At 28.7% G+C, this 12,704-nt stretch overlaps 1 protein-coding gene across 7 annotated transcripts in view; it reads right to left on the bottom strand.

The window, feature by feature from the left end:
• The window catches only part of LOC136071891 (fibroin heavy chain-like), a 118,957-nt gene extending 112,484 nt beyond the window's left edge, over positions 1 to 6,473 (bottom strand). For all 7 annotated transcript variants that reach the window (XM_065797516.1, XM_065797517.1, XM_065797518.1 and 4 more), the window contains exon 1: positions 6,344 to 6,473. In XM_065797516.1, the coding sequence (XP_065653588.1) occupies positions 6,344 to 6,351 (8 nt within the window). In that variant the 5' untranslated portion in view covers positions 6,352 to 6,473. The remainder of the gene's footprint in view (positions 1 to 6,343) is intronic.
• Positions 6,474 to 12,704: the final 6,231 nt, after the last annotated feature.

The raw sequence follows: 12,704 nt of genomic DNA, 5'->3' as shown, positions 1-12,704 counted from the left end.
GATCTTTCTTGGAAACCATATCAAATCCATTGCAAAATTATGCTAAGGTTGCATCTGTTTATCGTGCTTGTCTTTTTCTTACTCCTACTCTATTCTTTATCTCTATAAATCTCAAATCCACCCTTGTATGAAATACTGCTGCCAATTCTGGATCGGATCTTTCTCTTTTAGACAAGGTACAAAATCGCGTAAACATAGTTTCGCCTGCTCTTGCAGCCAACTTCTAACCATTATCACATTGTCGTAATGTTGCTTCTATTTCTGTTTTCTATAAATACTACAATGGGCGCTGCTCTAAAGAGCTAGCGTGTCTTGAGCCATCGATTAAAATTCATTCTCATGTTTTTCGTCATTCAATTCTTCAAGTCTCATCCTTTTACTGTGACTGCTCCTAAGAGCTCTAAAAATTCTTATCGTTAAGTTTTTTTCTCGAACATAAGTTCTTTTGGAATTTGCTTGCTTTATCTTGTTTTCCTTATTCGTATTACTTGCAATCTTTTAAGTCGTCTGTTAATCGTTTTTTTGCTTTAAAAACTTCATCTTTTTTCATCCATTATTTTATTTTTTGATTGAGGTGTTAAATATTATTTTTTAGTTTTAATAACGTCTTTTCTATTAATGCTGATATAGTACATATAAATCATATAACTAAGAATTATATAACTAGTTAAATGTTGTTTTAAACATAGATATTATTAAAAAAACAAACAAGAACAGCAGTTTCATTTTATTTATTTGCAGAATCTAAATGTATTTTTTATCCACCAAGTCTTCAAAAAAATGGAAAAGTCTTTATGATATTAAGTGTATATATAAAATCTTATGGTAGCAAAAGTTTCCATGGGTTTAGATGGTTGGAGATGGTACTCATAAGACATGTTGTAAATGGTGTTACTGCACTATTAGGCTTTAAATGACCAATCTTGTTATATAATAATTTTTAAATACAAACAAAGCACTTTATCAATAGATTATTTTCACTTATAAAAGTTTAACAGAAGATATTAAAAAAAGCAGAGCTTCAAATTACTGTAACTATGATTTGCCATTGTGTTATACATACAACTGACTGCCTCAATAAAGTTTTTGTTACTTTGGATCAAAGCAATCATTAGGGAATCATTTACTCAAACGTCTCAATAAATAAGATAAAATCCCTAATGTAAATTGATTTTAAGAATATAAAAACACCATTATTTCTTTTGCTTAGGTGGTAGGGAGGTAAATAAGCTACTTTCGTCATTGTAACTTATTTTAGTTTATTAAAACTGTTAAATACATTAAAAGAAATAGTTTTATAAAAATTAATGTGTTTTTCAAAAAGAAAATCTATAATGGCGGAAAATGTATTAAACTTATTTTGATAAAATGTTGTTGAAACATCATAAATTAATAAAACGAAAGCAAAATTGAAAATTATTTTGCACATTTATATCATATTACATTATACTCCGGATGACATATTTCACACATTTATGTTATATTACATTATACTTCGGATGACATATTTCGCACATTTATATCCTATTACATTATACTCCGGATGACCGATTGGGTTTGCAAAAATAACTTTACTCTAAGAGTTATTGATTTTTTTGTAAAAATACTACTTTTTATCAACAAATGTTGTTACAAATTCGCACTTAAGTGCGAATTAAGATATTCATTGTTTTAAGCAAAATCTATGGGTCATCCGGAGTAATAAATCAACATTAACACAACTTTAAAATTTCAAATCAAAATCTCAAGTTATTATTTTCTTGAAATATGACAAGTATGTAAAAAATCGAAAAAAACAAAAAAAAACAAAAAATGAACAAGAAATATGTTATCTACTCAGTAAATAACTTTTTCTTAGACTCAGTATGATATGAATCTAATAATTCTTTTTCATTTATTTTATGACAAAATCTTTTTTTTCTGGTTCGCAATTATTTTCAACGCTTTTTCTTTGCATTTGTAAACTTTATTTCTATTCGCTTAATGCATGAGTTTTCTAAATTTGATGCAACAGCTTTTGAAATTTATTCTTTTAACTCAAAGTGTTTTAAAACTTTCAATATTTCTTTTCGTCCACCCTGAAAATGCACCCATTTTTATGGTTTTCCTGCCAACAAATACAGTATTTGGTAACTTTGACCATATAATTCCGTTTAAAGTCTCATTTGCGTTCTAAATTTTTCCATGTAAACATTTGTTTAATAAATCTACATCTATTATATCCTTAAAAATGGGTAGAAGTAGACTATTGCTCTTGAGACACCGAGAGTTTGTGTCTCAAGGGCAAAATTTATGACGCTCAAGTAGATTTTTTTTGATCCAAGAAAAGTTTTTTTTTAACTTTTTTGAGGTGTTTTTTTATATTCTTATTTTTATTAATATCTTCATGAGGTTCCATTGCAAATTTAAAGTTCTTTAAAGAAAAAATATTAGTAAATAAGAAAAAAAAATAAATAAAGTATAAAATGTACAACTCTAACAACTTATCAGCTTATTTATCTTTTAAATGTTTGTGACTTCAAATTTAGATATTTAGACCGCTAAAGACGTAGCAGATACACTCTTGTAAATGTTCAGAGTAAAAATTAATGGCACACATGAAAGAAAAATAAAGAACAAACTTCAGTTTATGGTAACTATGGGCGTTGCTATGGAATTGAGTACTACTTAAGAGTGTTTTAAGGTTTAAATATAAACCAAAAAATATATTTTATCCTTTCTAACGTTTGTTGCATGAAAATAGGCATACTAAAAAGTGAAATTCTACCATCAAAAATTTTTTTCGGATCATTATTTATATCCCTACCACCTTAAACTAAAGAGGTTCAAAGGTTATGTCACAGAGCACCACGAAAGAGCATTTAACAAAGAATTTAACCAATGTTGTTTATACGTTTAGAGCAGGAATCTAACCTTGAACTAATTGGTTCTTCAGCTAACGCTCGAACTATTTAGCATTAAAAGATTGAAACACAGAGACCAATATTGAAGCTGGATGCAAACAAATTAGTGCTGAGAACACCATGAGTAATATTTTATTTGTCTGTTATTTTGGCACTATTGATGTCAACTCATTAAAATGATGGGCTTGAGTCAGCATAAACCGTTATTGAAGAATCTGCAATCTCTAAGGCATAAATGTTACAATCTACACTACTGTCGTGCAAAGCGAAAAAGCAGTATCTTCAATTTTGGTCAAAATTGAGATAATGCTACGTTAACTATATGGTTTTGTACTATTTTTCGCAGTAAAAAAACAGTATATCCAATATTTAATATTGAAAATAAGCATTTGAAATTAAGAAAATAAACAGTAAGTCTTTAATTTTTGTGAAACTAGAGGCAAAAATATAAATAAAAAAACCCAATAAGTAGCAAATAAGCAGTAAGTGACGTGGAGTTACTGTTATTTTGCTTATTTTCAAAAAATTTAAACACTTATTTTTAACACGGATCAGTAATGTGTCTTAACCTATTTAGGCGATATCTCAACATATTGCTTAGATAGGTTAAGCCAAAACCATCCATTCATTTACCAAAAATTTCTTGAATAAGCTTGGTTGGTATGAACCTCGCCAAACGTTTATTCTCACCATATAACTAAAGAAAGTTTCACTGAATAATTTAAACAAAAAAAAAACAGCTTATTTGCAAAAACATTTTTTTTGTATAGAAAACTAATGTTGCAGTAGCATCCGTTGACAGACATTTAATTGCAACAATTTAGCTTTTTTTAAAAAAGTAAGTAAAGAATGTTTAAAATCATCAATAAATTACGAGAATTTGCCATCTAAGATGCCATCAACTAAATCTAGCAAAGACATTTAAGTCACTTATTGTTGAGAACTTCGAAACAACAGCTTTTTGCTTTGCAACATGCATTTAATCCATTTTTTTTTTTTTGGAGATCTTTTACATGTAAAAAACAAAACTTATGCAAACTTGTAACTGTGTCTCTGCTCTCTTAAATTTTTTTTCAAGATTGAATAATTGACCTTAATTGTAGTATGTAGTAAATGTGATATGGTTGAAGGTGCCTTAGATAGAAATTACATATATTTTAAATTAACTTGATTTAAAGCAACAGGATTAACAAATATAGTAGAATGATCTGTTCTGGGGTGTTTTTTGGTAATCTTTTTTGGCTATTTTCTTAGCCTTTGTTAGATTAAGTGTATTTTTCTCAAAGAATATATCACAAAGTTGGCAAATAACACGGTTATAGCAAAACTGTGCTATTTGCCAAATTTGTTCATATTTATTTGAAACATTTCTCATATTTATGAGTTCATAGTAATTAGTAAAGTTATTATTATTATAGTCAGTGCCGTGGCTACTGGGTCCAAGATTCCCTTCCCCACAAAAAATTTTTTAGTCAAAATATTTTACGTGTTTGTTAATTTGTATTTGTTTCTTAAGTTACTACTATTTTAACAAATGTTTGCATTTTAAGGATGTTTTACAAATTTACAAAAAAAATCTCTTTTAAGAGATAACACCTTGTTAAGAGTTATATTTGCAACAGTAAAATGGGTTTCAAAAAATGTGTTGAAGCATGGCATATGATTCCACATACAACACTGTTATTACCAAAAAGTGAAAATCTAAGCCCAAAATTTTAAAAGCAATTAAGTTTGGATTTTGTTACAGTTAAAACAGTTAAAACTGTTTGAGCAGCCGTGGTGCAGTGGTTAGAGCTCCGGCTCAGAACCAGTCAATCAGAACCAGAGATTCGACGCCGGCTCTAGCCCAATAAGCGATATTGGTAAGGAAGAAAGTGTGAACTTCTAGTTAAATGCTCTGCTGCGGTGCTCCGTGATAAGACCGTATGGACTTCTGGGAGCACCTAAATAACCTAAAAAAAACAAACATGTTTTGTTGGTAGTTGAAATGGTTATTTTATTAATTTTAGCAACTTTACATTATTATACTTCGTTTTGCATAGTTTATATGTTTTAGAGACCTATTAATCTGTTTCAAAGTTTGCTGGACATAATACAATCTGAAACCTTTTTTTTTTGTTATAGTTATTAAGGTACTCCCAGAAGTCCTTAAATCCTTATTTGACATAAGTATAAACATATAACGGATTGGTGCTGCTCAATGTCTGGAAGTCAGATATTTTAAACTCCAAACAGTGCTGCATCCATACTAGGTTGACACTGTATATTATTTATATATTTCCGAATATTTATGTATCATATTGATTGTTTCTCACTATTTCCAGTACAAGTTGTGTTGCTTTGAGATTATTCTCTACTCTTAAAAGAGTAAAAAATATTCTCTAATCAACAATGCTTTACAGCCGTTTTGATTTTTTAGTCGAACTATAACTTAAAATTATTTAAAAAAAATGAATTTTAACGAAAAAAGAGGCGAGCTTGCCGAACAGAAAAGCAGAAAGATTTTTGTTCATTAGTTTAGAGTGTGTCATTCAATTATTACTGTTGCTTGTTTTTGGCAAATTGTCTTTAAGACTAAAGATGAAGTTTATGAATTCGAATTATATAAATGAGTTTATGAATTCGAATTGTTAAATTTAAAAAAAGCAAACAAAGATTTTTTTCAAATGAAGATATCAACAAATTGAAATTATTATCATAAATTATATAATGAAATTATATTTTATTACATAATTACATATTTGATTACATAATTACATATTTGATTACATAATTACATATTTTATTACATAATTAACACCAAAAAAAGTTTGCACTTGATGCCCAAAGTGAGGCAAAAATTTAAAACTTGATGCTGCTAAATTTGCTGCCAAAGTAGCAGTTTCATTTCATATGACAAACATTGACCAAAGGAGCTAAATATTAGATCCCAGTTTCTCCGGAATGGATAGAAGTTTCCAAAAAAAATTAATAAAAGCTGAATTTCTTTTTATTGTAAAAAGTATAATTATATAAATATCTGAAAGTAGTTTTAAAAAATTTCTTTCAGGTAAAGCCATTTTTTAACTAGGTTTATCAAAAAACCTATTTTGGTTTCTCCAGTTTAATATACCGTACCGTCTTGAAAAAAAGGTTTTTGTTTATTTAATAAACAAATACAGAAAACATAACAAATATAAAAACATAACAAAGTCTTATTTTATTATTTATATTCAATAAAATATTTTTTGCAAATAAACAACGCTTAGATCTGCTTAGGGTCTTTATGTGATCGTTGTTCAGAGTTTTATCAAAATTTTAAAGAACTTTTCGTTCCGGTGATTTAAAATTTTTATTCAATATACTTTAAGTTAAAAATCAATTAATACTCAGCATGCAAAGTAATTAAAACAACCATGCGTAGAAAAAAAGGCTTTTACATGCTAATTATAAAACGGTACCTTGACATCTTCGTGAGCGTTATTTTATAACTTTTAATTTAAACATTACAAAATCATTTTTATTTTACATTGACTATTTTTTTGGACAAAATACTACAACTGTTAAATCCCGGTAAGATCTGTGGTGCGCATTGGTTTGTTTCAAGTACTCATTCAAGCGTTTAATCAATTTCGGCACCATACTTTTTTCTATGAGAAGTTCTATTTTTTTTTAGAGAATGTTTTTGCATTGTCTGTTTTTTTATTAAACTACTAAACAAAAATTATTTGAAGGATCATGTTAACATTCCAGCAATCACAGTCAGAAAGCCTGGAAGCAACTGGAAGGTGATTTTCAAGTTATAGTCGTTTTTTTGACAAATATAGTCGGGTAGTCAGGTATTAGACATAATTCAGTCGGGTAAATTTTAGTTTTAAGGACCTTTTTATTTTGGGGAATCAGTCGGTATTATTTAAGGATTAATCCCTTCCCCCACCGCCCTCATTTTATTTGTTAAATCGTCTCTGGCGGCAACCCCCATCCAGTAGTTACATAAATTGCATAAGTACCGCACAAGATAACCAGCGGGATTCGAACCCATTTTGCAGTATTTTACATTGTAGCGAGTGTAGTTCTAATCGACTGAGCCATTGCACAGTAGGCTAGGTGGTCCACAAAATCTAAAAAAAAAAAAAATATTCATCATAGTCAAAGTCATATTTTACTATTTTGAAAATTGTTTTGAGTAAAATTAGTATCTTTTGAAACCGCGAAAATCAGTTGCGATTTTGAAAATTCTGTAATAAATTTTTTTTTTCTTTCAAAAAAGTGTAAAATTTTTAATTTTTATGCATAGCTATAATAAACTTTTAAAGTTCTATGAGTTTACGGAATTAGTTTATATATTTAAACTGTTTGACAATATAGTTTTACAAAAAAATATATAAAATTAAAATGAGCATTTGTAATACACTTTAAACTGGCTTTAAAATAGCGAGGTAAATTTTTATTTATTTCATTTGTACAAAAAGTGTCACAAAATTTAAGGAACTTACGAGAAACTATATTAAGTGTTTTCACTAGTAAATGTAATATGTATACAACCTATTTGAACTATACGCATTTAAAAATAATGGCTTGTAATTTATGTTATTTATTTGAAATCGACTTTTTTTTTTTCCAAAACAAAAATACTTGTTTTTTTGTTATTAATTCAATACAAACTTTACCGTTTAGGGGAGATGGGGGCGCATTGATCGCCGGGGCAGTATGATCTTTTGGCTTTTACTCGTTCATTTTTGCCTTACTAGAAGTGAGGTTGCAATTTAATTAACCATTATGCTTCCCTAATTGATTATTCGTAATATTTTTTCATAAGGTTATCAGCGTCAAAAAAAATAAAGAAAATATTGTTTTTCGTCATAAAAAGTGATTTTTTTAAATCGTACTATAATTCAAATATATTTTTATTTAGATGTCTGTATGGGTTAACAACAATTTTATTTTAAATTTGTAAGTGTTAGGTGTATAATATACTATATAATTTTTATTTGGCTGCAATTTATACAGTAGATATTGCTATCAATATGTTACCTATACCTATTGGGGTACATTGATCTTTGACTATGCGGGGCCCATTGATCGGAGGATCAAAGTGCCCCATAGAAGACGAAGTGCCCCATGTTTTTGTTTATAAGCAATACAGTTAAACGAATGGAATTGTATTTATAATTTAAAAAAAACTATATATAAACAAACAATAGCTTTTAGCATTTCATTTTTTAAATCTACTTATGTTATAAGCTAGTAATAATAATACTATTATTTTATAATATCAAAAGAATAATATTTAACATAATAATTAAAAAATATTTAACATAATATTATTATGTTAAATATTAGCATTTATTAAAAACATATGTTTTTATTGATATATTTTTTTACAGATCTTAAAATGGTTAGAAATAGAATTAAAAAAACAAATAAAGTTGCTATACCAAGTGAAACAATGAAAGTAGCTGTTAATAAAGTTTTAGAAGGAACACAACTGAATGTTGTAGCACGTCAGTTTAACATAGATAGAATGACTTTAAAAAGATATTGTCGTAAAAAGAGGCTTAATCCAAATGAAGCTTTCAAGCCTAACTACAACAATAGACAAGTTTTTACAGCAGAAGATGAAAAAAGTTTATCAAGTTATTTACTAATTGCATCAAAAATGAACTATGGCCTTTCAACTAGGTCAACGCGATTATTGGCATATGAATTTGCTTTAAAAAACAATAAGATATGCCCATCATCATGGATCAAAAATAAAATTGCAGGCATTGATTGGTTGCAAGGTTTTATGAAAAGACAACCAGAGTTGTCTCTACGAACACCTGAAGCAACGAGCTTCGCTCGATCAACAGCTTTTAACAAACACACTGTAAGAGAGTTTTTTCAAAATCTTAAAACGGTAAGAAATCGATATAAATATAATCCTAACTGTATATATAATGTTGATGAAACTGGTTTAACAACCGTTCAAAAGCCGGTAAAGGTTTTAGCTGGTAGAGGAAGCAAACAAGTTGGAAGAATCACATCTGCAGAACGAGGAACATTGGTAACTGCATGTTGTGCCTCTAATGCTATTAAAAATTCCATTCCTCCATTATTTATTTTTCCTAGGGTAAAGTTTCATGATTACATGATTAAGGAAGGACCTCCTGGATGTGTGGGATTTGCAAATCCTTCTGGTTGGATGAACTCAGAAATTTTCATAGAATGGATTAAACATTTTGTTAAATATTCAAACTGTTCTCAGGAATCTCCAGTTTTGTTACTTCTCGACAGTCATGAAAGTCATATTTCTGTTAAAGGCTTGGAGCTTGCAATTCAACACGGAATTACAATGATAAGTTTTCCTCCCCATTGCAGCCATAAATTGCAGCCATTAGATAGAACTGTTTTTGGACCATTGAAAAGGTTTTACAATTCTGCATGTGATAATTGGATGGTTTCAAACCCAAGACCAATGACCATTTATGATATTGTTTCAATAGTTCGAGAACTGTATACAAAAGCTTTCTCACCATCTAATATACAGACAGGATTTAGAGAAGCTGGCATTGAGCCATTCAATTGTGAAATTTTCAAAGATGACGAATATTTACCATCATCAGTTACAGATAGAGCTGCTCCAGATACAGTTACTATCACTCCTGTCAACAACATGGAATCTGAAATGATACCAGCACATGTTAATCACATAGAGTCTGAAATAACTATAGTAAATATTGAAACAAGTATTTTAAACAAAGTGTCAACAAGTGTTGCTTCTATAATCTCACCTGAGGTTTTAAAACCTTACCCAAAAGCATCTGCCAGAAAAAAAAATGTTAAAAGTAGGCAGTTAAAAACAAGGATCTTGACTGATACCAGGAGTATCAGTCAAGATCCTTGTTTTTAACTGCCTACTTTTAGAAATGAAATTCGTTTGTCAAAAGAAAAGATAATTTTGAAGCAAACCAAAAATCAACAAAAAGTCTCCACAAAAGATAAGAAAGAAACTAAGAATTACTTGCTTAGGAATAAAAAACAATGTAAACCAAAAGCTGCTTCACAACTTGACTTTCACAAATGATGAAATATTCTTAATCAAAATATTGTACTTTTAACAAGTTTTGTAAACTTAAAAGTTGTATTCTTATTTCAGTCTTTATATTTCAGTTCTTATAAATTTCAAGTTGTTGTAAAGTTTTAAACGTATATAAAGCGGGTAGCTTATAGCTGCTGTAATTTATACATTTTTTAATTAAAAATTAGATTAGTGGGTTTAACTGCTATATTTAAAAAATAATTAAAAAATTTAGATGTATTGTACAATATTACCCTTTGACTAAATTATTTACAAGATTTAGTTATAGAAGTGTTAAACGTTTAGATAATATTACGCATATAAGATCAATGTGCCCCAAGTCGGAGATCATAGTACCCCATAGTTTGGGGTACATTGATCTTTTGAGAGGGTTGTTTAAAAGTTAAAATTATTCATGTTTATCATTTTTTTAAATCAAAATATATATATATTTCAAAAGCCAGATAGTTCTACATGTGTTTCGTAGTTAATAAGTTTTTACATCTCTTAGGTTCTGCGCAATTTTCAAAACACTGCTACGGCGATCAATGCGCCCCCATCTCCCCTACCTAAAAAAAAAAATTTTGTTTTATTTGTAATAAATTGAAAATCGATGACATTCACCAACTTATTTGACAAAATAAATTAATTTCAAAGGATATACCATTCTTTTCTTTGATAATAAATCTTCTAGTTTCCGTAGTTATCAAATTAAAGGGTACTGTGCGCAAAAACATTACAAAAGTAGATACCTGCAAAACAATAATGATACTTATTTTGAACAATGTAATAAAAATTGACTCGGTCAAACTTTTCAATATGCCAAGACTTCAATAAATGCATGTTTCTTTTATGAAAAAGCTTGTATCAGAACAAAAATAAAAATGGTATTAATAGTTTATCTAGTCTTGAATTACTTTTTACAACAAAATTAAACTAAGAAGTGAGTACTGGAAGTACGGGACTAGCTTTAACAAAGTTTGTTGAAATATAAAATAAAAACCCAATTGAAGCTGCTACCAAATATTTACCTCATGAAGCTTTAGCATTAATTTTTGACGGTGATGTGTCAAAGTCAACATATCAGCTTTTAAGGAATGGTGCTTAAGAAAAAGACTGCCATGCATATCCTAAGTACATTCAAAGATGTTCTAAAATAGGGAATTAACTAAAATAACGTTGCAATAAAATACAAGACTGGATTTGATGGCACTAGAGGACATAGTGTTTATAAACAGGTAAGTTAAAACGAAAACAGTGAATAAGTTCTTACGTATGAAGAGTGTTTGTTTATTATTTATATAGTACCAATAGAACTCAGTTGACTTTAAAATAATAAAAACGTTGTAATATTATTCATACAGAATGTGCGGCTAATTGATTCAAAATAAAAAAAGACATTATCATATATAGAGATGATTAATAATCTATAGAGTTGTTTATAATGTCGTGGAAATATGACATTTTGATAATAGAGTTTCAAATCTAGTGATAAACTTTCTTTTTTTCTGTGCGCATTTTTATTTTTAAAGTTTGTTCCAACAATTTTTAAGTTTATTTCACCAGATAAGTGGTAATAACGCCGAAATGCTATATGACTTTTGTTCAATGAGATATTTTTGACACCAGTATAAACATAGAAGACTTTGTCATTCAGTTATTCAATTTTAAGAAGTTAAAGGATTTGAAAAAAAAAAACAACTATAAGTCCGCCTTCTTTAAACTTTTATAAAGTTTGTTAAATAATTTTTAGTATTAGTAACTATTTAACTAAATGTTATAATAAACGTAAATATGTCTTAATACAAAGTGATTTTCTGGACATATAAAGGGTTTTAATGAAACAAGAAAAGATCAAAATAATTTTTTTCACCATATGTCTAATATCCGGCCGACTGTGCATTGGGACAGAATTTTTATAATATTATTACAAAAATAACTTTAATATCAGTTTCCATTATGATTCATAAGGGACAATTTTTGGCGGTTTCTTATCCTCCCTCTCTCCTTTATCATCTTGTTTCAAACCTTATGTGATCCCCTGATAATATATTATCAAAAACTTACATCCCCTCCCCATGAAAACTAACTTAAAAAGTCTACTGTCAAATAAATTTTAATACATTCTTTTTACTTGCTATTAGATTTAAAGTTATACTATAACACTTTAAACTTATGAAAAAATTGAGACTTTATATTCTAGATTCTATCGTCTTTCCATGGGCAAGTCAAATGTTCCTTGTTCTTTGTTTTGGTGGACATAGTAGCTGATTCATCAATTTCTTGTGGAACCAACACACCTAACAAGTCTAAATCATCTTAATCTACCAAGCAAACATTCTATTGCGGAACTTAAGTGGATTTATATGAACAACTTGAGCGGTATACTGCATATATGCTCATCGGTTACTTAGTGGCAGCCGCAAAAAGTGGTTTTCCGATGATTAGCCACTATAATATACGTTAGAAAGTTTTCGTCTGACCACTTATAGTGGATGTCACTAATGATCCACTAAGTGACCAATGAGCAAAGTTCCGATGAACCGCCTAAAATGCCTGTATTGGTCCACTACAATAATTTTTTCTGTGTAACCATTAGGGTGTACTAGAAACATTTTATTTTCAGGTTACCTATAAAGTTTTTCCTATATTCTGTAGTCCCCTGAGACTAAAAAAACTCAAAAAGTGGTATCTATAAATTTGAAAAGTTCAATTTTTTTAAAATAAATATCCATTATTGTCAATATTTGATTAGTTTGTAA

The sequence above is a fragment of the Hydra vulgaris genome, chromosome 05, assembly GCF_038396675.1.
Source record: "Hydra vulgaris chromosome 05, alternate assembly HydraT2T_AEP".
NCBI lineage: Eukaryota > Metazoa > Cnidaria > Hydrozoa > Anthoathecata > Hydridae > Hydra > Hydra vulgaris.
The sequence above is the reverse complement of the archived record's forward strand: the minus strand, read 5'-3'. Positions and strand labels throughout refer to the sequence as shown.